The 26,332-nt window shown below is 48.4% G+C and overlaps 1 protein-coding gene across 1 annotated transcript in view; it reads right to left on the bottom strand.

The window, feature by feature from the left end:
* Window positions 1–26,332, bottom strand: part of LOC119163043 (ATP-binding cassette sub-family C member 2) — a 796,039-nt gene that overhangs the window by 315,274 nt on the left and 454,433 nt on the right. The window contains exon 12 of the mRNA XM_037414979.2: window positions 21,202–21,348. Within this exon, the coding sequence (XP_037270876.2) occupies window positions 21,202–21,348 (147 nt within the window). The remainder of the gene's footprint in view (window positions 1–21,201; window positions 21,349–26,332) is intronic.

The following is a 26,332-nucleotide window of genomic DNA, read 5'->3' as shown; positions in this document are numbered from 1 at the left end:
GCGACAGCTTCAAGACGGACAAACAAGACTGTACAACGGTTACATTGACGACGCATGGTGACGCAGGTGCGAACTCGTGCGCGCTTGGTGGAAAAGATGGCATCAAGAATACATCAAGGAAATAGGAGCTACGATCAAAGTCAAGACGCGGCAAGCAAAACCACTCTCACAGGGTGACATCGTGTTGGTTGAGGACAAGGCTCCAAGAACGTTTTGGAAAATGTGCCGGATTGAAAAACTCTACCCTAGGCGAGATGGAATAACAAGAGCTTGTCTCCTTCACACAGGCAAAAAAGATCTTCTAAGAAGATCGGTGAACCACATATACCCTATGGAAGGTTGTTTCAAATAGCCCGCGAGAGCTTATCACAATTCAACTTGGGCGGGCGGGAGCTTATAAAATATCACCATCAAATGCCGGAAGAAGAAGAAAGAATACTGCTGCCTGGAGCGAGCGCATGCTACTTCACTTCTTCTAATAAACCGTATTCGTTCGAAGCGGTCCCTGGTCTCGATCGTCTTAATATTCTCTGACTTTACGAAGAAGTGCTATGTAATTGCCCGAGAAAAGCATTGCGCTACCCGTAATGCGTGATATCCGACGTCGTCTGCTAGGGCTACCGAAATTAAAACTACGGGGGCCGAGCACGCTGCTTCTGTAAAGGTAACAAGTCATTCCGTGTCTAAATAAATTATCAAATAGGCATTAACGGTAAATAAACTTAACTTTGCTGCAAAAAAAGAATGCGCGCAACCACACTACTTCATACCTTGTAGGTTTGCTTCTAAAGATGGCCCCGCGGTTTACATGACAAGCATGGGCAAATTTGCATTTTTTTGTTTAGCGCACATAGTTCTACAAAGAACAGTGCAAGCAAACTCCCCACTTTCCGAAAAGCAGGAAATCAGTCGTACAGCCACAAATGTATTGTGATATTTGTGCACAAATATGAGAAACACGCACGCGCGTGCCTCATTCAGAGTTGTCACTCTTCTCCGGGACACGATCCTAATATTTATTGCGCTAAAGTTCTACAGTTGTCACACGTTCAACATTCCATTGCCTTCAATCCACGCATGGGTGAAAAGAAATTCTAAATCCTTGGTTTAGTTCAAGAGTTTTCTTCAAAAGGTTAATCGGGATTAAAAACTGCAATCAGCCAGACGTATCAATTTGCGCCTTTGAATGGCCTCGCAGCATGCTGCGAGGCTACGTGATTCAACGCAAAGCCATGCAAGCTGCGAGGCCTTGCCTACTGTGATAAAATTGGCAACTTCATGTTTCAGTGAAATTGGCAGTGTCCAGGATATTTTTTGTTTACAGCTTCATTTATAAGTTGTGTGATATTTCATGGCAGCTCATAGAAACTGAATTGGTTTTCGAAGCTGACCACGTTTTCGCCGATAAATCAAAAAAACATTGAGAGGAATTGACAGCGGCTGTGAGCGCGTTCAGCCTAGGGAGACTACATATGAACCATGTGAGCTGAAGTCGCAAACGGCAGGGGCGTTGGCAGAACCTTTTTCGGAGGGAGGGGGGGGGGGACCCGCTGCCTTGTTGAGAATTGGGCCCGGGCAGGCAGATATGTTTGACCGTTATTTTGTGCATAATACCATAGAATAATGGGGCGGGGGGCATGGGCTCGGTGTGCCACTACTACGCTACTGGCAGACGGAAACCCGTGTGATCGGGTACACTCATTGAATGATTGATATGTGGGGTTTAACGTCCCAAAACCACCAGTAGGATTATGAGAGACGTCGTAGTGGAGGGCTCCGGAAATATTGACCACCTGGGGTTCCATAACGTGCACCGAAATCTGAGCAAACTGGTCTACAAGATTTCCGTCTCCATCGGAAAAGCAGCCTCCACAGCCGGGATTCGAACCCATGACCCGCGGGTCAGCAGCCGAGTACCTTAACCACTAGACCACCGATGTGGGGCATCGGCTACACTCATGGAGATTGACAGCCGGGGAGGAGGGTGGGAGTGGCACAGACGGCGGTTAGGTTACAGTGAAGAGAGAAGTAAGCTTTAGCAAAGACTGAACCGGCACCTGTATGATGTAAGAAAAAAGGTTTCGTCGAATGCGCTGGCCAAACAAGCAGAAGCAACTGTCCATAAAATAGACCAGGATGGGGTAAAATAAACAAAAGCAAAGGGGAAACAACTGAACTTCCAGAAGATACCTGGACTCTCGGACTATTGAGACAACGGCGCACTTTTTTCATTACTGTAATGACGGCAACTTCCCCCACATGTACACACCCCTGTCCTTTTAGAATATACGTAACAGGACTGTTTGCACATTCATTTTTCGTAGTGAACAAGGTTCGCGTGTGGAAACTGAAACGTTCTGCTTTTATGTGATTATTCAGTGCAGGTGCTCAGTTTACCCTAAAGGTTTGGAAAAAAAACACAACAGAGAAAGAGAGAGGTGACAGTGGCACAGCCAGCGGCCGTGACACTGCCCTCACGTACGTGGCGCACTGTGGCACGCCGCTAAAAACGTTTACTGCAATTTTCCGGATTGGGTAGTCTGTGGAAGTCCGCAAATACGAAGCCAGGGCAAAACAACGTTGTTAAAAATAAAGATACTGCGAAGTCACAGTAAAAACAACGCATTCAAGAGCCAGCTTTCCTTCGCCGAGCGAGTTGAGACCACGTGATCTAACCATGCACGTCACAGCAATTTCAGTGCTCGCATCTCCATTGCTGGGCCTGGCGCTCCAATACTTGCGCACAAGCCCGAAATAAAAAAAAGTTCGAACACAGACGGACAAGCCATCAGCGGAACTACATCACATGCAAATGTATACAGGTTTTCATGCGGCAGAAAAACTTCTGCATTGTACAACTCTTCATAAAAGCTTTTATTTCATTAGCATGCCCCACTGATACGACCTTCACAAGAATCTAATCCTTTATAAATGGTTACCTCAGTGTTCTTAACTTTATTATCACTATTTAAAAAATTTGAGCACTGCTGTGGTGCACGAGCTGTCGCATATAAACCACATTTAGTAAATTCTGCAGCGTGCTCGCGAGAGCATCGGCGAAAAATGGCGCCGTGCGCTTGGCTAGCGGGTCAGGATAATCGAGGAGGAAACGCGCGCGTTGAGGAGAGTGTCAATACTTTCTCAAGGTCAAGAGGTTTTATTCGAGATTTGTGAATGAGCCTTTTTTGTTACCTCTGTATGCGAAACAGCAGGAAATTCGTTTCCAAATATGCAGATTTCAGCTTAAGAACTTACATGAGGGCCAATTGAATACTACTTAGTAGTGAATAAGGACCGCACTTTTGCGTAACAAATGTATGGGTAATTATGCGCCTGCAATGACTTAGTGGCGTGGCCAGAGGGTGGCACAATGCGCCTGTGCAGTTCTTTCCTCCCATTCCCCCCAAAACCTTTCCTGCTATGGCTTACACAGCGAAAAGTGACACTAGATCGCACCACTATGTATGGCACCCTCTTCTGATCAAGGCGGTGCTCTACCCCATGAAAAAAATGGCAGCATATCCACGGGGCGGGAGACGCGGGCGCTTCGCGAAGTGATCGGACGCGACGCTCATCGGCTCCGTCGATTTTCGGCTGGAACCGTGCTCTCTTCAATGTGGCTGCTCTAAAACTTGTGTGACTGCATCTGCCAAGTCAGCAAGATTCTGGGGACACCGATCTCACCCAGGTACGCCCAATTTTCGGCCACTTCGAGCAACTTTGCATCACAACGTAGCGAACGAGCTAAGCCTCACGGCGGCGGCTCCGCCGCTGCTGGATGCGGAGACGCCGCTCGGTCAACTCCTCAACATGGCGCTGCCTGAACAACGTGGCTACGACCCTACGACTCTGTCGTGGTCGTATATCCCGACAAATCCATCAGACGACGGCCCATCCACCATTTCGGCGGAGCAAGCCGACATTTTTCAACTCGTCGAGGGTCGGCGTCGCCGCCGAAGAAACGCGGAAGGAGCGTCTGCACTGAAAACTCCTCTCAACAATTCAGCCACTGGAGACGCTCGCGCTCCATCTCCTAAAGCTCCACAAAAGACTTCACCAGTCTCCAAGTGGACGCCGAAACCAACGGTCAGGATGAATCCTGGCGACTACGTGATCGTGCTCAAGCCACGCATCACAGTAGCCCTCAAGGCAGCGTTTCAACAAGGTGAGCTCGGCGCTGCCATTTCCCAACTCATCGGAAGGCAGCACATGAATGACATCAGCATTTCTCCCAATTGAGAGCAAAACATCATCATCTGTGGCACGCAGAATAACGAGGTGGTTCAGAAACTGCTGTCGGACTTTCAAATCAACACCAGCAAAGGACCGCTGCCGCTTCGCGGTCACCTCAAGCTCACCGGTGATGTGTGTCGCGGCGTGATTTTTGTGCACAACCTCGAAACCAGTGCGTCTCTGAAACATAGTGTGCAGTGGCGTGGCGGTGAACTAGTCTATGCGCGCAAGCTGGGGAACTCCAACGTAGCTGTGTTGACTTTCGCGGGAAGGAAAGTTCCGCGTTTCGTCCACTATAACGCAGAACTGACTCCCGTCAGGGAGTACAAGAAGACAGTGCCAGCGTGCTACCGCTGTGGTGCACTGGGGCACCGGGCGGATATCTGTCCCAACCCGGTCACCGAAAGATGCAGCCTTTGTGGCCAAAACGTGGGCGCTGGTCCTGAGGGGATGGCCCCCCACGAATGCAATCCAACGTGCATAGTTTGCGGGGGTCCGCACCTAACCAGCTCCCGCGAATGCACTGAAAAATTCATCAGGCTTCAGCAACCAGGGTCCAGGACATCGGGGACCCCAACAAAACCAAAGCACCGGTCAACTGGCAAAGCGCCAATTCCTGGCAAAGCAGCAACGGCAACGCTACCACCTGGCGCGGCGGAATCTCCAGCTTTCGGCGCTTCATCTGGCAACGCTGCACGCAACCAACCCAAGGTGGGCAGTTGGGTGGAGGTCGCCTCCTCTCCCATCTCTCTCTCCTCTCCACCTTCTTCTGCCACAAGCACTACCGAAACACAAAAACTCAGGCATGAGCTCGCCCTTTTGCGATCTCAGAATGAAAAACTAGCCAGCGAACTTGACTCGCTCAAAACCAATCTCACTACTAAGCCCTCGTTGAGCGACGAAGAGGAAAATATAACAGACAGGGAGATTCCTACTACTGTATAGAGTCGCGTGGCGGCCCTGGAGACCCAGGTAAATGCAATACGAACACAATTGGCCCACCTCCCCAAAATTATCCACGACACCATCGCGCGTCATATGGAGACTGTCATCGCACAGGTGACACAAACAGTAACTCACATTATCCAAAAGTGGATACAAGACAATCCACGCGTCCTCAAGCGCGTAGGGCCAATTAGGGACGGTAATCGCCCCTCAAAATTTAACAGAGTGACTCCAGATGAGTCGGACTTTTCTGAAGACTCCAGTACGTCAGCACAGGGTGCTGGTGAACTGAGTAATCTTAACAACACAACCCCACCCTCTATCTCCGAACATGGCCTCCAACCCTAGGTCGCGAGCCAGAGCAACTCAGCCGTTGTTACTAACACAGTGGAACTGCAGAGGTCTCAAGAACCACAAGAAGCGGGCTCATTTCCGCCTCTATCTTGAGACCTTTGAGTTCCTCGTTGCCGTGGTTGCCCTTCAGGAACCCGGCTCGGACGTCAAACTCACAAATTACACTACATTTCAACACAACCCGGAGACATGTATACTTGTTCACAAGCAATATACCGCCCAGGAAGTCACACTCCCCACAACACCGCCTTTCCCATACACAATGGTGTCGGTGCTGCCTATAAGGCGATCTGACCCACCTGTTCATATTTTAAACATTTACTGTCCCCCAAAGCTTAAGAACGTCACGTTCAGCGAAACTTTCACACAAGCTATGCAGGTGGCAGGACGGGACCCCCTCCTGATCGTCGGCGACTTCAATGCCCCAAGCAGGTTATGGGGTTACCCACGAGAGGACACGCGTGGAAGGAAGCTTGCGGAACTTCTTTCTACACTTGGACTCACCCTCCACACTGATCCCGCCAGCCCAACACGTGTAGGCAACTCTGTTCAACGAGATACTTGCCCGGACCTCACAATTACACGCAACATACGCCATGCCGACTGGCTGAACACACAGGACACTCTCGGTAGTGATCATTGTGTATTAAACACAACTGTGTACATGCGTCCCTTAAAACGCCCACTTACACAAGCTCGTATCCCAGACTGGACAACTTTCCGCATCACTCTACCTATTGTAGACCCTCTCCAGTCGGGATACGACACCTGGTCTAAATCACTGACGTCTACACTGAAACAACACGAACAGCTGATACAGCTCACGGAAACTCAAACGGACGTGGACAACCACCTCCTCCATCTTTGGCAGGCCCGCCGCAGCCTCACCAAACGATGGAAAAAACAGACACATAACAGACGCCTCAAGAAACGCATCCTAGAACTCACGGAGCAAGCTGCGGAATATGCTGCTCAGCTAGCCGACACTAACTGGGTGGACAGGTGCAACAAGGCTGCACGCCAGATGTCTGGTCGCAACACGTGGCGCCTGTTTCGCGCTCTCATCGATCCAACACAAACACGCACGGAAACTCAACATCACTTACATAAGGTCATGCACAACTTTACAGGAACGACAACACAGCTGGCAAACACGCTCAGGGACCGATACCTGTGCACCACCAAGGACCCCTGGACGGCCGCATACTCCTACGCAGGCAAAAAGAACACGCAGTTGGACACCCCGTTCCAGCTCCACGACCTCCAGGCGGCCTTACGCAAGATGAAGCGTGGCACTGCACCAGGGCGTGACCAGGTTACGGTCAAACTGTTGGCCAATCTTCCCGACGCAGCCTACGCCAAGCTCCTCAAATACATCAATAGCATTTGGGACGGAGAAACTCCTTTCCCTTTTGAATTGAAATCAGCTCTCGTGACCTTCATCCCGAAGGCAGGTAAACCTATTGACGTGGAGAACCTTCGCCCCATCTCCCTCACGTCTTGTGTCGGCAAGCTGATGGAAACGATGGTGCGCGACAGACTCTCCGAGTTTCTAGAAACACAGCACACTTTTGCGGACACCATGTTTGGATTCCGGCCTCAGAAGTCAGCCCAGGATATACTTCTACAGCTCCACCATGACATATTAGATCCTGTTGAATGCCCCCACAATGACAAGGTAGTCCTGGCCTTGGATCTTAAAGGGGCATTCGACAACGTGAAGCATGAGGTAATCCTTGACCACCTCAGTCAGACCAACTGTGGTTATAAAACATTCAATTATGTTAGACAGTTTCTTACAGACCGTCGAGCCTACATACGCATACAAGATGAGGAACATGGGCCTTACGTCATCGGCTCGAGGGGAACTCCTCAAGGCGCGGTCCTCTCTCCCCTCCTATTTAATATAGCCATGCTTCATCTTCCCCCCAAATTGGCTTCTTTACCAGGGATACATCACGCTCTTTACGCGGATGATATCACGATCTGGGCCACGCAAGGTAACCTGGGTCACATGGAGTCATGCCTGCAAGCAGCAGCGACTGTAGTCGACGACTACGCAACCTACTGCGGACTCCAGTGTGCCCCGGCTAAGTCAGAATTTGTGCACGTACGTCCCTCCCCTCAGGACACAACTCAGCTCCATATCAGTCGTCCCTCGGGACCGATCCGTGAGGCCAAGGAGATCCGCGTCCTTGGCCTCTTCATACACCACCAACGCAAGGCCGACACCACAATAGCAAAACTTCGCACGGTGGGAGACCAGGTGGGCCGTATGGTCCGCCGGGTCTCCAACAAGCGGGGCGGATTACGAAGCAGGGATGCAATGCGGCTTGCCCATGCTTTCGTAACGAGTAGAATACTCTACTCGACTCCCTACTTGCACCTACGCAAACACGAGGATGATCAACTCGAGGTCATCCACCGTAAAGGTATCAAGCGGGCTCTCGACCTCCCTATCACCACGTCCAACCAGAGACTTCTGGCCCTAGGCGTGGTGAATACCTACCGGGAACTTCGAGAAGCCCACCTCGTTAACCAATACACGCACCTTGCACAGACCCATTCCGGTCGCCGCCTCTTGGACCGAATACACATCAAACACGATTACTATATTGAGGAAAGGGTGAGAGTGCCAGAACCTTGGAGACGCGCCCTCCGGGTCCGACCCCTTCCCCGCAACATGTCCAAAGAAAACCACAGTGGTCGCCGCCAGGCGCGCGCGGAAGCGTTGCAGCGACACTTTGGTCAAGAGGAACACGTGTGCTACGTGGACGTTGCCGGCCCGCACCATGGGGGGTGGTATACTGCCGCAGTCATACACAACGCAAACACCGTAAACGGGCTCACTTTCAAAGCCTACAGCGCAACACACGCGGAGGAGGTTGCCATCGCTCTGGCTCTCACCTATCCCTCTTCTAAACATATTGCTACGATACTGAGGATGCGCGTGGAAGAAGAGGAGAACGAGGTTGGCACGAGCAGTGATCGGCCAGATCCCTGGACTCTCGCATTGATCATCTCCTGTAAATAAAGGCATCCATCGTACCGTAACAAGATTGGTGGAGGTGCGGGGTACAGCGGAGCGATCCAAGTCCAACGATCACGGAAGCGCTACCTCAAGAACTACGCCGAAGCCGCCGACTGTCTGGTCTACCATCGCTCTCTATGGATCCGATTGCTGACGGCGACACCACGCACTCTTCGTCTGGCGCTGCGTGGCCCCGGCACATGGTACCACGGAGCTTCTCAGGGAGGGTCGGAGAAGACGTTGACGAATGGCTGAAACACTTCAACCGTGTGAGTAAATACAACTGTTGGGATGCGGCCTCCCGGTTGTCCAACGTCGGATTGTTTCTTCAAGGAACGGCGTTGGTGTGGTTTGAAAACCACGAAGAAACAATAATGACCTGGGAAGCGCTTGAGAAAGAAATAGCGAGCTGCTTCGGGGACCCATTGATGAAGAAGAAGCGCGCTGAGCAAACTTTGATGCAGCGTGCTCAAGTCCCCGGTGAAACATGCACAACGTACATTGAAGAGATTTTGAAATTGTGCAAGTCTGTAGACCCACGCATGAAAGAAGACGACAAGGTAGGGCATCTTCTCAAAGGGGTTGCTGAGGATGTCTACAATTTCCTCATCGGCAAGAACACCTTGGCGTCTGTAGCGGACGTAATACAACACTGCCGCACGTTTGAGACACTGAAGGCTAGGCGCATCACTCCCAAATTCGGTAGACTTGCCAACGTCACCACCGTTGCAAGTGTCGACGTCCCTCCAACATCCCCCTGTGATCTTGCCTCAATGATCAGGCAAATCGTACGCGAAGAACTTGGACGACGTGATGCTGTCAACCCGCCGAGAGCACCTGCTATCAACACCTCCCCGCCATACGACGCAATGTGTGCTGCCGTTGATGCCACGCTATATGATGTGCCCCAATCAAGAGCACCAGAGCCCCCAACCGACAACTTACATCATCGCCGTGGTTTCCAGAACGCCTCCCGCCAACCACCTACAATGGTGTCTTCGTGGGACGATCATGGGCACATGGCCCCTCGTGGAAGGTTTCGCGACGTGCGTGAGGCCCCTGTGTGCTATAACTGCGGTTTCTGTGGACATGTGGCTCGATTCTGTGGTCAAAGGCGTCGCCCCCAGCAACGCTACTACGAGGGACCATCACCTTCCTCTCGACAAAACCGCTGGCGCGGTGGTATGCGTTCAATGCGGGACGTGTACGATGGGGACGGTTTCCAGCAAACGACCCACAGTGATACGCATGTAGGACGCAATTTCCACCGGAATTTACGCAACGACTCGCCTTCCTCCGTGCGAAGCTTGACGCCCCCCACAACACGCCGGTTCCGTTCCCCATCTCCTGGTCGACGCGTCACCTCCCCGCCTCCGGGAAACTAGGTGGTGCGGCCAATGGAGGTGAGGTCGCCGAACATTTGTCACTACATCCGCCTATGCCTCCACCCGTTTTTATGACTCAAAATAGGGTCCCCGTGCTTATTGATGGACTTCCTACGATGGCTTTGATAGATACTGGAGCAGCTGTTTCAGTAATGAGTCTTAACTTCACATTGCGGCTAGGGCATAAAGTGATGTTTCGCTGGGACAGTTGTGCATCATTTCGTGCAGTGAGCGGGGAGACATTGTGCCCGATCGGTGTATGTGTTGTTAGTGTCACTTTGGGTGACAAGGTCTTCGAGGCTGAATTCGCCGTCCTGACCAGCTCCACCCATGACATCATCTTGGGCATCGATTTTCTACGCGAGTGCGGGGCTACTGTAGATTGCGGTGCTGGCGAGATTATGCTATCGGCATTTACTGACGATCCTAGGTGTTGTCAAGGATCTATCACCGTCATTGAGGATGTTGTCTTGCCGCCCAACTCAATGAAGACCGTACGCGTTGACGCCTCTGCCTCGGACGCCGGAAAGTTTGATGTTCTTGTGGAGCCCATTCCTCTTAATTGCGCCAAGAAAAATGTGCTCATTCCACATTGTGTTCTGTCGATCAGTGATGGGCGATCGGCCTTATGGGTGTCGAACTATTCAAATGAACCTGTTATGCTACCCGGCGGAATGTGACTCGCCCGCTTCGAACAAAATGTGACTAGTTTCATTGCATCTTTAAGTGACGAGAGAGTAGATCCTATTTGTGCAACGTACCATACAGAAGCCAACTTTCTGAGTATGGTAAACAAGTCGCTAACATCAGAAAAACGTCAAGCTTTGGTCGAAGTCCTTGCGAAGCACGCTACTATATTTGACTTTGCGCAGAAAGAAGAGCAAATAAGTGTACCCGAGTGGCGTACTCGCCATGGGATTGACACAGGATCCGCTCACCCTATCCGGCAGAAACCATACCGTGTCTCATCTGCGGAGCGCAAGGTCATTACTCAACAGGTAGAAGAGATGTTAAAGAAAAGGGTTATTCAAGAGTCGTGTAGCCCTTGGGCTGCCCCTGTGATTCTTGTCCGAAAGAAGGATGGTACATGGCGATTCTGCGTGGATTACAGACGGCTCAACTCTGTTACTAAAAAGGATGTCTACCCGCTTCCCAGGATTGATGATGTCATCGATTGTTTACATTCGGCATCGTACTTCTCATCCGTGGATTTGAGATCTGATTATTGGCAAATTCCCATGCACCCGAATGACAAAGAGAAAACGGCCTTCATAACCCCAGATGGTCTATTTGAATTCAATGTAATGCCGTTTGGCCTATGCAACGCTCCAGCCACGTTTGAGCGCTTCATGGACTCTGTGTTACGTGGACTAAAGTGGGAAGTTTGTCTTTGCTACCTGGATGACATTATAATATTTGGCCGTACATTCGATGAACACAACCATCGTCTAGACATTGTTCTCACCTGCCTTGAGAGAGCTAAGCTCACCCTGAACTCTAAGAAGTGTCACTTTGGCAGCCGCGAGACTCTCGTTCTCGGTCACCTGGTGGACAAGCATGGCGTTCGACCCGACCCCCAGAAAGTCGCAGCAGTCAGCAGCTTCAAACAACCTCAGTCGGTACGAGAGTTGCGAAGCTTTTTGGGCCTATGCTCGTACTTCCGTCGCTTCGTGCCCAGGTTCGCCGACCTCGCTTACCCTTTGACGTCCATACTCAACAAGAACGCTCCTTTTCGGTGGTCAGCGGAATGCGAGTCGTCTTTTTCGCAACTCAAGTTTGCTCTTACGTCAGGGCCCGTACTTCGCCACTATGACCCATCTGCTGCCACAGAAGTTCATACCGACGCCAGTGGTGTAGGTATTGGCGCCGTATTGGTCCAACGCCATGGAGCTGCTGAACACGTCGTTGCCTATGCCAGTCGCTGTTTAAGTAAGCCGGAGCGAAACTATACTGTCACAGAGCAGGAATGTCTCGCGGTCATATTCGCCGTGCACAAGTTTCGCCCTTATATCTATGGCCGCCGATTCTCGATTGTCACGGACCACCATTCTTTATGTTGGCTCACTGGACTACGGGACCCATCTGGTCGTCTTGCTCGTTGGGCATTACGATTGCAAGAACACGACTTTGAAGTCTGCTACAAGAGTGGTCGTCGTCATGCCGACGCTGATTGCCTTTCACGACTTCCCCTTCCGACAACCGAGTGTGACGCTGACAACTTTGATGAATATTTGGCTGTAGTGGATACTCCGTTCCCCGACCTAACAACTTTTCGAGCAGAGCAACGCAATGACAACAGTCTCGCTTCTTTCTTTGTTTCCGGAACGAACGGTCAACGTGGTTTCGTCGTAAAGGATGGCGTTCTCTACAAAAAGAATTATTCCGGCGTAGGCCCTCGCCTACTTCTAGTTGTGCCTACAAGTCTTCGGCAACACGTACTTCGAGCAATGCACGACGACCCAACATCTGGCCATATGGGTTTTTCTAGGACATTTTATCGCACGCAAGAACGCTTCTTCTGGCCGAAGATGCGTAAAAGTGTGACTGCATACGTTGCGAGCTGTGAGCAATGTCAACGCCACAAGCGTCCTACAACTCCGCCAGCCGGACTACTTCATCCCATAGCACCCCCGAGTTCACCATTTGACGTCGTAGGTGTCGACCTGCTCGGCCCTTTTCCGCGATCAACGAACGGCAACCGATGGATTATTGTGGGCGTTGACCACCTCACACGTTACGCCGAAACTGCGGCGATTCCTGCGGCAACGGCCACTCAAGTTTCACAGTTCATGCTGTCACACGTTATATTACGCCATGGATCCCCCCGTGTCATCATCAGTGATCGCGGGCGGCAATTTGTTGCCGATGTAGTTGAAGACCTCCTCCGTCTTGCTTCGTGCCATTTTCGTCACACTACCCCGTATCACCCGCAGGCTAATGGTTTGACGGAACGAACAAATAGGACTCTCGTCAACATGATTTCCATGTATGTTGATTCTGGACACAAAACATGGGACGCGATTTTGCCATTTATAACTTTCGCCTACAACACTGCACAGCACGAAACAACGAGGTACAGTCCATTTTATCTGCTCTACGCACGCCAACCCCGCACAGCTCTTGACACTATTCTTCCTTTTTCCGAGACTGATCAACCTACTCTCGCCGAAACCATTTGCCGCGCAGAAGAGGCCCGGCGCATCGCCTGTCTTCGAACTTTCGTCTCACAGAAACGCTCCAAAAACCGTTACGACAGAAGTCACCGGCACGTATGGTTTGAGAAAGGGGATTTGGTGTGGCTTTGGACGCCGCTTCGCAAGCGCGGCCTCTGCCAAAAGTTTCTGGCCAACTACACCGGTCCGTTTGTTGTCTTGGAACGTCTAAGCGATGTCACGTACGTGATATCTCAGCTGTTGTCAACTGGACGCCGCTCAAGCAAGACCAACGTCGTTCATGTTGCCCGTTTAAAACGCTATCATCATCGCAACGAAGCCTAACTCGCCCGGTGGGCATCGTCTGCAAAGGGGGAATTGCTACGATACTGAGGATGCGCGTGGAAGAAGAGGAGAACGAGGTTGGCACGAGCAGTGATCGGCCAGATCCCTGGACTCTCGCATTGATCATCTCCTGTAAATAAAGGCATCCATCGTACCGTAACAATATCATCACCGACTCACGAGGGGCCTGTCGGAACTATCAGCTAGGGTGGGCTTCACCGCTTGCTCAGCGCATACTGGAACCTAGCTGCCGATACGTTAATCCAACTCCGCGAAATCTGGTTTGGGCACCCGGTCACCAAGGACTCAGGGGTAACGAACAGGCCGATCAGGCCGCCCGCGCACTCTCTTCTCGGGCTATCTCCCTGTCTTTGGAAGCCTACTCGCAATCAGACAATTCGGCCCTTTCATTCAAAGATATTACCAATTACTACAAGGAGGAGCACCGGCGCTATCCAGACCCTTGTAAGGGACTGCATCGCGCTGACGAGCGCCTCCTTTTAAAACTGTTTACCAATACCGTACTGTGCCCGGCGGTGCTAAAACATTTCAATTCATCCTTTGATGACACGTGCCAGTTCTGTGGTGAGGTGGCTGACACCTTTCACATCGTCTGGGCGTGCCAGTCTAATCCATCTATCCCCCTCAACCCCAATCCCACGAGAGACGACTGGGAGGCGGCCCTGCTCGGCTGTCAAGACCTGAAGGCCCAAGAGGCTCTGGTTCAACGGGCGCGGGCGGCGTTGCTTGCCAATGGAGCCCCGGAATAGGGGTTCCACCTAGTGCTGTGAGGGTAGGAGGCCAATAAGGCCCCAACCCAATCACCTCTCTGTAACCATTTAATGGTTATTAAATGTTTTCACCACCACCACCCCCACGGGGCGAATGATGGAGAGTAGGGCGAAGCATACGTTCGTCCATTTGTTCTTGCTTCCGCCCGTCCATGCGTCCGTCTGTGTGACCTTCCATGCGTCCATCCGCCTGTCCGTGCGTGCCTCTGTTCGTGCGTCCGTACGTCCATCCGTGCGCCCATCCCTGCGTTCATCCATGCATCCGCCCCTGCGTCCGTCCATGCGTCCATCTGTCCGTGTAGCCATTCATCCGTCAGTCCATGCATCTGTCTGTGTGTCCGTTCGTCCATCTAGTCAACACTCCAAGTATCATTTCGCCTCTTTTCATCATATATTCCGCATATAGAAACAACGTCCTCCAGGGGACATTCCAAGGACTAAACGAAAGGTGGCACACGCACACTTCCTCATGACTTGCTCTTCGTGTCTACTTCCCACCTTTAACCACCTCGACTTCATGGTATATAGTAGTTCACTGTATTCATGGCACTGCGGCCCAACGCTTGCTAAACCCTTCTAAAACGAAGGAGGTTACGCCCAGCGAGTATAACGTAGCAACCCTTTCTTGTCACATAGTGCTATATGTACTTGTTAATCGCTGCTATTTGGGAAAGAGAGACAGTAGAATTCGGCTTTTAGTAACGCACACGCTGCGATTTTTGTATTGTTCTACAACGCACAAGAGAAATATCCCACCGGGACCACCTTGCTGGTCAAAGCGTAAAACATGTTACCCACTACTGCGAGGTACGAACGGGTGCCGTTTTAAGGAGCTTCGGCCCTAAAAGACTCTGCCTGTGCCTGTACAATAAATAGCATTCTTCTGTGCCTTCAGGTTGTGTACAATTCGGAGCGAACGAGCTTGTAATTAAACATCGCATGAATTCAGTTTAGGAATTTAATTATTAGCGGTCGTGTTTCTTTTTGAACAGCTAACGAAAAATAGACAGGTCACGCTTGCAGGGTTGCGGGAATCAGCGCCACAATCCTCTGATGCTTTATATCAGTGAACTTGCACTCCTCACAGCTGACATAAACGGTATATATTTTATGTGAAGACGCACTTCATACAAACTCTCCTGGCATTGTACCTACTCCGAACAGTTACGAGAAGGGCGGCCAATGTGAAGAAAGAAGAATGTAAGAAAAGGTAAAACGCAGTGCAATATATTATACAAAAAATATTTGAATAACTTTTATTTTGAAAAACTTTGTGTAGAAAAACATTTTTAATGATCAAGAGTACTTGGTACTAAACTATGGAAGAGCAGGAAGCCGTCCCTAAATTCACCGTTGTTCATTTTGCGCAACTTGTATTTCACTTGTGACACGACGATCAAGCAGGCTTGAGTGAACGAGCAGTTTAATATAGCAAACATGCCAACCTGCAAGACGCCGGGCTGTTGAAGTGGCTATGCTTTTGAGGAAAACACTTTGCCATCAGTAGCACTTCCTAACCCCGCCCTCCCCCCCCATGACCCTGCAGTTCTGAAGACCTGGAAAGTTGCTATTCCACAAAAAGACTTTCAGGTGATAGTGAAGACCTACATTTCCGACCTTTACTTCAAATCCGAGGACCGAATCACTTGCTGGGAGCCCATCGTAGGTGGAAACGTTTAAATTTCACATGGTAGATGGAGAGATAAGCCCGGTGCTGTTCCTCGAAGTTTCCCAAGTATTCCTCCACGTGTGTCTAAACCAGTGGCCTTAAAGCGCAAAAACAAACCACAAATATAGGAGAAATCGGCGATTTCGAGGGCCGTGAGTGGTCAAGTTGTGGCAATGTGTCTGACGTTAACATAGAGAACAGTGATGTGTACGAAGCTGCTGGCGTAACTTTGAATCCAGAGCTATGTTCGGAGGTAGCAACTTGGTTTCCTGCATAAAAAGACCGAATGAAGTTCCATCACAATGCATGGTGGTAACTAACTGCTAGAAATTTTCGGCTGATCGGGTATGGTCGCAGCTCTTCTAATGATGATTTCACTGCAAGAGCTCCAGTTCTGTCGAAAAATAAATATACTCAGCGCCTTTGAGGAATATACTCAAGTATATCGCTAAAGAATAGCGTTGTTCTTGATTATCTTGCAGCGAAAGACCCCCCAAAGCATGCCGAGGTGCATCGGTGTGTACTCAGAAACTGCATTCGGGCTTTTCAGAGAATAGCTTAAGGACATGTGGCTGACACAACGCGTGGTTCATTGTCTCAATTGCATCTTGCTGATCTTCTTCCAAAAAAATAGCGTTCTTTTTTAGGAGTGATCGAAGAAGTGCTGCATTAACGCAGTAATTCGGGACAAACTTCTTGAAGTGCAATGTGAGCCCAATGAATGGCTGTAGTTTCTGCACATTCCGAGAAGGCCAGAAAATCTGAACCGCTACCAACTTCGATAGGTGAGGAGATGCACCACCTTTTGTGACAACGTGCCCAAGATGGCAGACAAAAGAAAAACCCTTATGTGACTTGAACTTCAAGTCTGCTTTTTCGAATCTTCCAACGATGTTGTGATGGTTCTGAACGTGTTCTTCTGATGTCCGGCCAAAGACTACACAGACATCGATATTGCTACACATGGACACAAGAAATTTTCGTATTTATTTCCGTCAATGATCGTATCCGTGGTTGGCTGACATGTTAATGGGGCACCTTTAAGACGTAACGACATAATTTCACACTGAAAACAGAAATAAACACATAAAATAAGCAAGGACAAGCGAAAAAAAATTATGCACCATAACCGAAGTGAGCAGTCAGGAGTTAAAAGGGAAGATTTTATTGGTGTTTTGAAAAGTGAAAATGAGGGCAAAGATTCGAGTTCAACCGGCAAACTATTCCAAAGATGAATGCTAGAGAGTTTATTAGTTTTCTTACCGTACTTAGTGCGAATAAGTGGTAGCAAGCGATTATGATTAGAAGCAACCCTGGTGATTTAGTATTCTTGAGGAAGCTACAGTCAACGATGTTACGAGTAACTTCTTTAATAATCTATTTACAACGCGCAGCACTCGACGAGCAAGATGACGCCACTCCAGCATCAAACAAAATCTCACTTCGACCTCCTCTTTCATGCAGCCGCGTTTAGCCGCTGTTATGTATTCATGTATTCAAAGCAGAGCTTGGAATTAAAATATTTATACTTATACTACACTGAAATAACTTTTTAACCAAAAAATATTGTGCTCGTTAGCCAGGCTAAAGACATCCGAACGCTAAAAACTCTGTTATGATGCGCATGACATGATTTTGTATATGTTGGCAGACGTGTCCAAAAAGCTCAATATTGTTACTTCTGCTTGCTTCTTCAATGAGGTAAATTGCCATCTGATATGGAAGAATGACGGTTTGAGAAGAACAGTTCGTGATCAAAACCTTTTTTTTATCTTCCAATCCATCTGTTACGATGAGCTCGACAATGACTGAATTTTCTAAGACACTATGACTGGCTTCCGAGGCAGCCTCAGAATAACATCAACACACATTTCAGCACAGGAAGGGACTGCCAGGCTCTTTTCTTTATTCGAAGCTACTCGAGCGCACGCGAGCTTAGAGTCGATATATTTCGTTTTCCTCGCGCGAAAGCTCAAGGCACGCACCAAACGTCTTCTGCTATCGCTCAATACCTTGCTTTCGGACCATTTTCAGCGTTCAACAAACTTCATTGAGGCTCGCCACCAGTTCAGTCACCATGATGAGCATGCAGGTGAGAAAGTGAAAAAATACATATCACTGCTTTGCAAATCCTCATCACTGACTGCAATTCAGGAAGTCTCGCTAATGAGATGTTACCTGACCAGCTCGTCTAGACGGCTATGAATTATAAATTACGTGAGCGTTTACTTCTTGAAGCCTGCTCACTAATGTTCTCACAAGCTATAACAATCACCAAGCGAACTAACCGTGAGCCCAGCGAAAGAGTTTTGCGGCGACTTTTCCCTTCATAACGCTTAAAACGCGCACAGTTCTTCTCTGTCTCCAGAATAAATATGAATGTACGCAATGTCATAAGTACAAAGCCAAAGCCATGGGGCATACTGCACAAAGCACAACAAAAATTTAAGCACAGTGACTTGTTGGGTGAGTTAGTTCATTATTATTCAGCTTACGGTCCTTCTCTCGTGTTTTTTCGCGCCATAAGCTCGCTAAGAACTTTTAGGCTTGTTATTGTCGGGGGGCACATGGTCACCTTGCGAATGATCCTGCCTGTAAAGCTCGCAAAAGAAGATGTCGTTGCGAGAAAATTGGGCACCTAGACCTTTCGTGTATGTCGTCTCTATACTCAGCGAAAGTTCGAAGTGTTGATGACGATGACAACACTAGCTCACTGTGTAGAGGCAAAACAGTTTGTGTAGCCAAGGAACACAAGAATGTAATTTACTTATTTGTCGCAGTAGAAGGTCACACTAGCTCGTTTCTAGTTGATACGAGATCTTCTGTCACTTTTTTAGTTGAAGAACTTTATCATAGCTTTTTCACAAGTATTTGTTCCTTGAAGTCTACCTCCGTGCATAGTTTTCAACATCTCCTAGTGAAAGATAAGAGTCCAAAAATGTTTTTTCAGCTTAAGCTGGATTTCAAGGAGGAGCTGCTTGAATTCTTCTGTATGTTGTATTTAAAGACACCACTGTATTGGGCGTAGACGTCATTGCGGCGCTACAGAAGAGCATTGAAGGTGAATCACTTCAGTGCCTTGCATTGATCTGCAGCACTCCTACATTGTTAACTGAGTTACGTTTAGAGTATGAACATCTATTTGACAAGCAGCTCGGACTTGCCGAAGAATATAAACCCGAGGTTAAAGTTCGAGAAAACATTCCACGCGTGTCGAGCAAGTTACGACAGCTGCCACTTAGCCTTCGTCAGTAGGCATCGGCTAAGCTGCAGAAATTTAAATCTCAAGACACAATCAAGCACGTTCATGCATTTCACGGGGTTTCTGCTATAGTGGTGATTGAAAAAAAAGATGCCTCAACACGAATGAGTATTGATGTGTGAAAGCGTAATAAAGCTATAATTGCTAACAGATTTTCACTATCACAAACAGATGAGCTGTTGCACAACTTATTTCGCACCAAGCGATTCTTGAAGCCGGAGTTGGCGTCTGCTTACCATTACACAAGACAAGCTCTTTTGATTCAAAAGAGTATGCTTCGACTTGGCTTCAGACATGTCGGCGTTTCAGAAATTGATGCATCTCATACTGAAAGGATGCAAAGGTGTACTTATTTACATAGACGACTTCATCTTCTATTGTCATTCTCGAGAAGACCATTTTCTTGAGAATTGCAGCATTTTGCAAGGACTTTCTGAAGCAGGCCTGAAACTAAACCAGAATCACGTTTTTCTTGTCATGAAACTCGTGCTTTGGGACATATTGTGAACGGAAAAGGCCAATTTTCACTAGCGTGATCTATACATCAGACAAAGAAGCTCCGGCGTCTTTGAATATAAATAAGCTTTGTTCCCTGCTGGGCCTGGTGGGATTTTACTCCAAGTTCGTGCGCCATTTTTCGGATATTGCGGAACCTTTACGGGCATTGCTTCAAGACAACGAACCTTTTGCTTGGACATTAGCTGCCGAAGAGAGTTTCGTCCACTAAAAATCGCTGCTGACAGCACGCAAGGTTCTACATTTCTCTAATCTGAACATTCTCATCATCGTCACGACCGATGGCTTCGGATATGACCTAAGCGCTGTGCCACAAGACAGCACGGGTATTCTACAGAAGGTTGCCTTTGCTTCACGCACGTTGAGTCCACAAGAAAGAGAACCTGCAGGACAACCTGAAACCTTAGCGTGAGTTAGGGCTTGTGAACTTTGCCACGTGTATCCTTGGGACGGCTCTTTCGTTTTGCGAACTTACCATAGTGCTCTTGTTACCTGGTTGCCCACTATGGGCGTCAGACATCGCCCTTAGCGCATTTACCGTTGAATAGAGCGATTTCTTTGTTAAAACTATCCCGTAGTGTACTTCAAGGGAAGTGAGAAGGTGGTGGCTGATGTACTCTGTCGACTGAATCCACCAGTAGAATTCGGTCGGGTCACAAAAAATGAGTTTGTTTGCCTTCTTTTTCTAATTTTAACCATGCCAGAATAACAAGCAGCGAGTGTGGATGACAAAATATTCGCAAGCGTCTCGGACTTCGTTTTCTTATCCTGGCTTGACAAAAATTGTCAGAAGTGGTGTCAATGGCATATTTTCATGTGCCTGCAGAGTTATTCATAGCGTACAACTTGCTTTACCAAGGCGATATTGTAGTTTTCAGCAAGGTTACTCGTCGTTTGATGAAAGTGATGCATGAATCGCATCTGGGGATCAGTCGTACGAAAGGTCGACTGCGAGAGTTGTACTGGCGGCCTTAACTGAGTGACAATGTTGAAGAACAAGTTAAAACATGTTTTGTTTGCAACTGATGTGACAAATCTGCACGATATACTACTGCCCCTATGCAGCCAGTAACGTTTCCTGACAAACCTTGGGAGAAAGATGTCATTTATAATATTGGCCTATTTGAGCAAGCTCCCATAAAGTGCTGTTATGCGGTGACGACTATTCATTACCACAGCAAATGGTGAGAAGTTTCTTTTTCAGGATCAGTTTCTGCGGTGACTCTGAAGGACTTCTTGATACAAGCGTTTGCTCAAGATGGCTACTCAAATCAAATAATTTCTGATCGTGGACCACAATTTAACTCAATTTGATTTGCAAAGTCCATTAGGGAACGTGGCATACACCATTGTTTTTCTTCTGTTTATTACCTGCTAGCAAACGGGCTTGAGGAAAAGTTTAACAGAGTTACAAGTATACGGAGAAAGATTGCGTTAGCTCCATTGATTGCCTAACCCGACCTATAGAAGACACAGGTCCCACCATTTTTTGCTAAAAACTACCAAATAGTGGCTTACCGCGTTTATTGTCCTCATGGAAATTGTCAGAACCGCGCAGAAGCCTTCGATTATTGACAGGAGGTATATACAAGTGAATGCTTCAGAAGCCGTCAGCAGTCGAGTTGGGTCCAGAAGAGCCAGTGAGCCGTACATTACAATGATCATCTGCAAGAAATCATAAAGACATTCCTTTACATGGCCAATAGTCTGCATTCTCAGGCAACGAGGGTGCATTTCAGCGGAAACATTGATTAGCGTTCATTTGAAATCGGTGCAATCAAAGATGGATGCAGGTGGAGGGTCCACCCGTGAACTCGCGGAGCAAAAGATAGGACGCACAAACGTACACCCCGTGCCGCTTTAACCGAATGAAATCTTCACATTCCAATGAAGGTAGATCAAACCACAGTACTTTCCTAAACAATAGGAACTGCTAAATGTTTGCTACCTCATTTCTGGCGCACTGTGAAGGGTGGTGATTTTAGCTGGTCGATCATACCTTAACAATGCCTTGCGTAATCCTGTGTGTGCCACAGAAAACTGCTCCTACTAGAATTTACCTATGAACGTAACGGGACCACGAGGCGATTGGTACCAATTGGAGCCTGCCTGGCAGATTTGCCACAGTAGTAGGCCGCTAGCAAGTAGCGCTAGCGCTAGCGAATCATGGCTGCACCACAGAGTAATATATAAAAAGTTAAAAGAGGACACTCCCATAGTTTCTGCGACTGATTTGTGTTTGCAGCTCTCCAAACGGGCGTTGGGAACCTTCGCAGCCTCCGAAATACGAGACCACAAAAAAGGACGTCTCGAAGGCCACTTTCTAGCGATTAGAATTGTTATACAGCCTCCGAGATTGCTTCTACGTGCATGCTCGTCTCTGATGCTAAATGAATAATTTAACAGTTCGTTCGCAATGAATGATAAGCTTCAAGTAAGCTGCACCGCCAGAGCGGCAAACGCAGGATGCAATTCCGTTCATGCCCCCATTTCAAATAAAACATGAGAATCATTGGAGAAGCGAAAACTTATTTTTAAGTGATAAGTTTGGTAAGCACACGTTCAGTTCCTTGGTGTCTGATGAACGCGGTTAGGTTCGTTGCACTGAAAGACCCGCAAATACAGCTGCCATATCATAATTATAAATAACATACAAAAAGATGACATATAAGCAATACTATAAAAGGACCCGCAGAACAGTAAAACTGCAATGAACGCACGCAACTGCACATACAGCGCACAACGCAACACGGCAGTAGTTGCGACAGCACTTGACTCCGGCATGAACTGAAGAAAGAAAAGAAAAGTGTTGGTAACGTATTCTTTCGCGCCTTGGCACCAATTTTCTCCTACGCTTTACATCACGTTCTTTGCGAAAGCCGTCACAAGCAGTTGCTGCAGCAAAAACAAAGCAATTTTAGGTGACGTGGAAGCTGTTAACGTGGCAGGAGTGTTTATTGGGAAGATGACGCTTTAGTCAACAAAGGGTATTATACATTTGCCACTTCTCTCCTATTGCGCTCGTTAGAGCTCTAAACAACTTGCGAGCGCCGCAGAAAACGATAGAGAGCATAACTTCACTTTTCACAAACTATCACTCATGCACTGAATTCACATACGTGAACCCACACAAATAAAACCTAACGAAGCAGGCAGCGACTCACTTTCTTGAGCCAAAAACATTTTTGTCGCAAACGTGCTGCGCAATATTCCAAACAGTTTTTTTGCGTGTGTAAAGCATTCCACGAAAATAACACACGAAGTGAAAAGCACAAAAAGCTCTCTTCGTGAACAGCACAATGCGACAAACATTATTTTGAGGCTTTGATGACGAATGCAATATGTAGTTTAGATGGCGTTCGTACCTAGCAGCTGCCAAGCTGAGAGCAGAAGAAAGAAGTGAAGACCACGACGCACGCCGAGCAAGTTATCACAGATCTTTTATGACGTCTTTCTGCTGCTGCTTGTACTCCTTCACTGCCTAAACGCTAATCAACACGGAGCGTGGCAACATCGCCGTATTGTCGATTCCATGTGCACTTCTCTCGCATCTGATTAACACCTGACACCAGCCCAGCGATATCGCACCGTACAATCGCGGACAATACAGATGGATTTAGGCTACAATAAGAATCGCAAAAAGACGTAGACGTATAATGCACTATAAAAGTTACTGTAGTAAATAAATAGTACGCGTGTTTCTTGGAAGCCAAGAGTGATATTTTTCCATCTTACGGCCGGCCTGAAGCTGCGTAGCACCACCGCTTTTGGCCCGAGTGACCACTCCTGTACTTTTCATGTTACTATATGGCTGCACGGGACTGAATGTTTACCGTAGCAATAGTTTCCAAACATATCGCCACGAGGCTGTGACGCGAAGGAAGCAGACTGGATGTTGTGATTGGCGAAACTTGTGGCCACGCAAATAGAAAGACAGATTACAGCAATGGACTGACACTGATGGCGGCGAACAGAGCATTGGCCGTTGATTAACTGACAAGCGGTGAAGCGCGTCGGCATCAATACATGTGTCATTGAATATTCTAGTATTATTGCTAGGGGTAACGTAGGTTCCTCAATAATTTGTAATGTTCATGAAGTGGGCATAATTTTTTTTACGATTTGCTGTAGTACTGAAGCCTCTGGAACACTGCAGGCGTTGTTTGCGATGAGAGTTACTGACAGTGAAACAGGGCGATAAAGAAACTTGAGGACGAAATGTGGCTTTGGTCCCCACTAAAAGAAGGGCATCGTCCCAATGCTTTAGCAAAAGACGAAAGCACAAAAATAAAGTAATAAAATAAACAAAAAATACGTGCAATAAAGCACAATAACAACAACGTAATAAAGTCCGCAGATTCGTGGAAAGAAATAGCTTGAGGCACACGACATGGACAACATGGCATCGTGCACGGCGCCGTTGAGAATTGATATTGCCGTCGGAAAAAAACCACGTAGTCGAGTGTACCCAGACGTCGAACTACCTTGAATATTTTGAAGTAGCGTCGCAGAAATTTCTCACTGAATCCGCGTTGTCGTATCGGCGTCCACACCCAAACACGGTCATTAGGCTTAGATTCCACGAAACTTGGTTGAATAGTGTAATGACGGTGATCGGTCGTATGCTGGTTTTGATGCGCAGGTGGGCGAGTTGAGGAACTTCTTCAGCGCACTGATGGGGGACGGTGACGTCAAGGCTTTCTTCGCCAGTGACGTTTGAAAGCATAGCGTCGAGCGTCGTTGCTGGGCTTCTTCCTTAGACCAACTTGTACGGCGTCATTTGCGTCGTTCTTGGACGGCCGTTTTGTACGCGAAGATCACGTATGGAAGGACTGCATCCCACGTCTTCAGCTTGACGTGAACTTACATGGCCAGCATATCGGCAACTGTCTTATTAAGACGCTCGGTAAGGCCATTGGTATGTGGATGGTAGGTGGTGGTCCGGTGGTGACTTGCGAGTTAGGTTCCGTAAAGTCCGTACCTCCGTCAGTAGTAAGGACCTTTCAGCTCCATGACACAGGACGATGTTCTCGATGAAGAACCTTGCTACCTAAGCGGCACTGCTTCCGGGCAGGGTGCTTGTCTTGGCGTAGCAAGTGAGGTAGTCCGTAGCTATGACGAGCCATTTGTTACCAGAATTCGACGTCGGGAACGGCCCTAGTCATTGCACGCCGCTTCGCTGCAACGGCTGGTGAGCCGGCTTGATGGGGTGCAGGAGTCCGGTTCTACTAGTGGGTGGTGTATTTCGTCGTTGAGAGTCCTGGCATGTGATCACATAACGAGTGATGTCGCCGGTAAGGCGTGGCCGCTGCTCTTGCATTCTTGTGAGCCTACAGGAAACAACAGTGTGTCCGCAAGAAAAACGACGACTCAACTCGTCGTTTGAATACTTTTGGAACAATGGCGGCCTTACCCTCGAGACATTCTACAAGGCTCCTGAGTTCCGGGTCAGCTTGATGTCGCTTGGCAAAGTCCTAGGCACTTATGGTTTCTAAGAAAAAGTCATCGTGCGGGTCATCTTTCGGCGGTGGTTTAACGAGCGCCCGAGACAGGCAGTGAGTGTGAGTGTTTTCTTTCAGACTTGTAAACGACGGTAACGCCGTTTGCAAGTCTGAAAGAAAACACAAAGCGTGGTGGTCGCTTACAATTTTAAGGGCCTGCCATAAAAATAAGGGAAAATTGCGAAGTAGCTCAAATGATTGAAATGCACTCCGTTTCTGTTGTAAAATAGTAGGCCTCGGCCTTTGATAGCGACCAGCTAGAATAACTGATGACTATTTTCAGTCCGTTAGTCTTCTGCAGAAAAACGGCACGAGTCCTACCCTGCTTACGTCAGTTTGTATTTCTGTCTCGGCGAATTCGTCGATATACCGAAGAAGTGGAGGCATCCGCAGGTGTCGCTTCAGATTCTTAAATGCTTCGTCCTGCAGCGTTTTCCTCTTAAACTCCACGCCGATCCTGGTATGGTTTGAGTGGCTCTGAAAGGTGGGTGAAGTTTCTGACAAACTGCCTGTAAAGGCGCATAGGCCAAGAAATAGACACATGGCCTTTTGATCAGTAGGCGGTAGGACGGTGGTGGTGGAAGCTGTTTTGTGCGGGTCCAGGTGAGCGCCGGACTTGCTGATCACGTGGCTCAGGAACAAGAGCTCCTCATATGCAAAGCAGCGCTTTTCGGCCTTGAGGGTGAGTACGGAGCTCTTGATTGCTTGCAGTACAGCTTGAAGCTCGCCTGAGGTGTTCGTCGAAGTTTGAGGAAAACACTACGATGGCTTCGAGGTACAAAAGGCTAGTCTGCCACTTCAAACTGGCCAGTACTGAATCCATAGCGCGTTGGAAAGTTAGAGGTGCGGAGCAAAGACCAAAAGGCATGACCTTGAACTCAAACAGGCCATCCGGTGTAATGAAGTCAGTTTTTTCTCGGTCTATCTCATCGACTTCAATCTGCCAATACCTGCTTGAGCTTCATCGAAGCAAAGTACCTCGCATTGTGAAGTCGATTTAGGGCGTCGTGTATCCGGAGAGAGGATATACGTCCTTCTTCGTGATGTCACGCAGCGATAGCCGACGCAGAAGCGTGGGGTTCCATCCTCTTTCTTATGGCTTATTCGGTTGGCCGCTCTGGTTCTCTGGCTCAGAGTCGCCAGATGCA

The sequence above is a fragment of the Rhipicephalus microplus genome, chromosome 9, assembly GCF_043290135.1.
Source record: "Rhipicephalus microplus isolate Deutch F79 chromosome 9, USDA_Rmic, whole genome shotgun sequence".
In the NCBI taxonomy this organism is placed as follows: Eukaryota; Metazoa; Arthropoda; class Arachnida; order Ixodida; family Ixodidae; genus Rhipicephalus; species Rhipicephalus microplus.
This window is presented reverse-complemented; position numbering and strand designations above follow the sequence as displayed.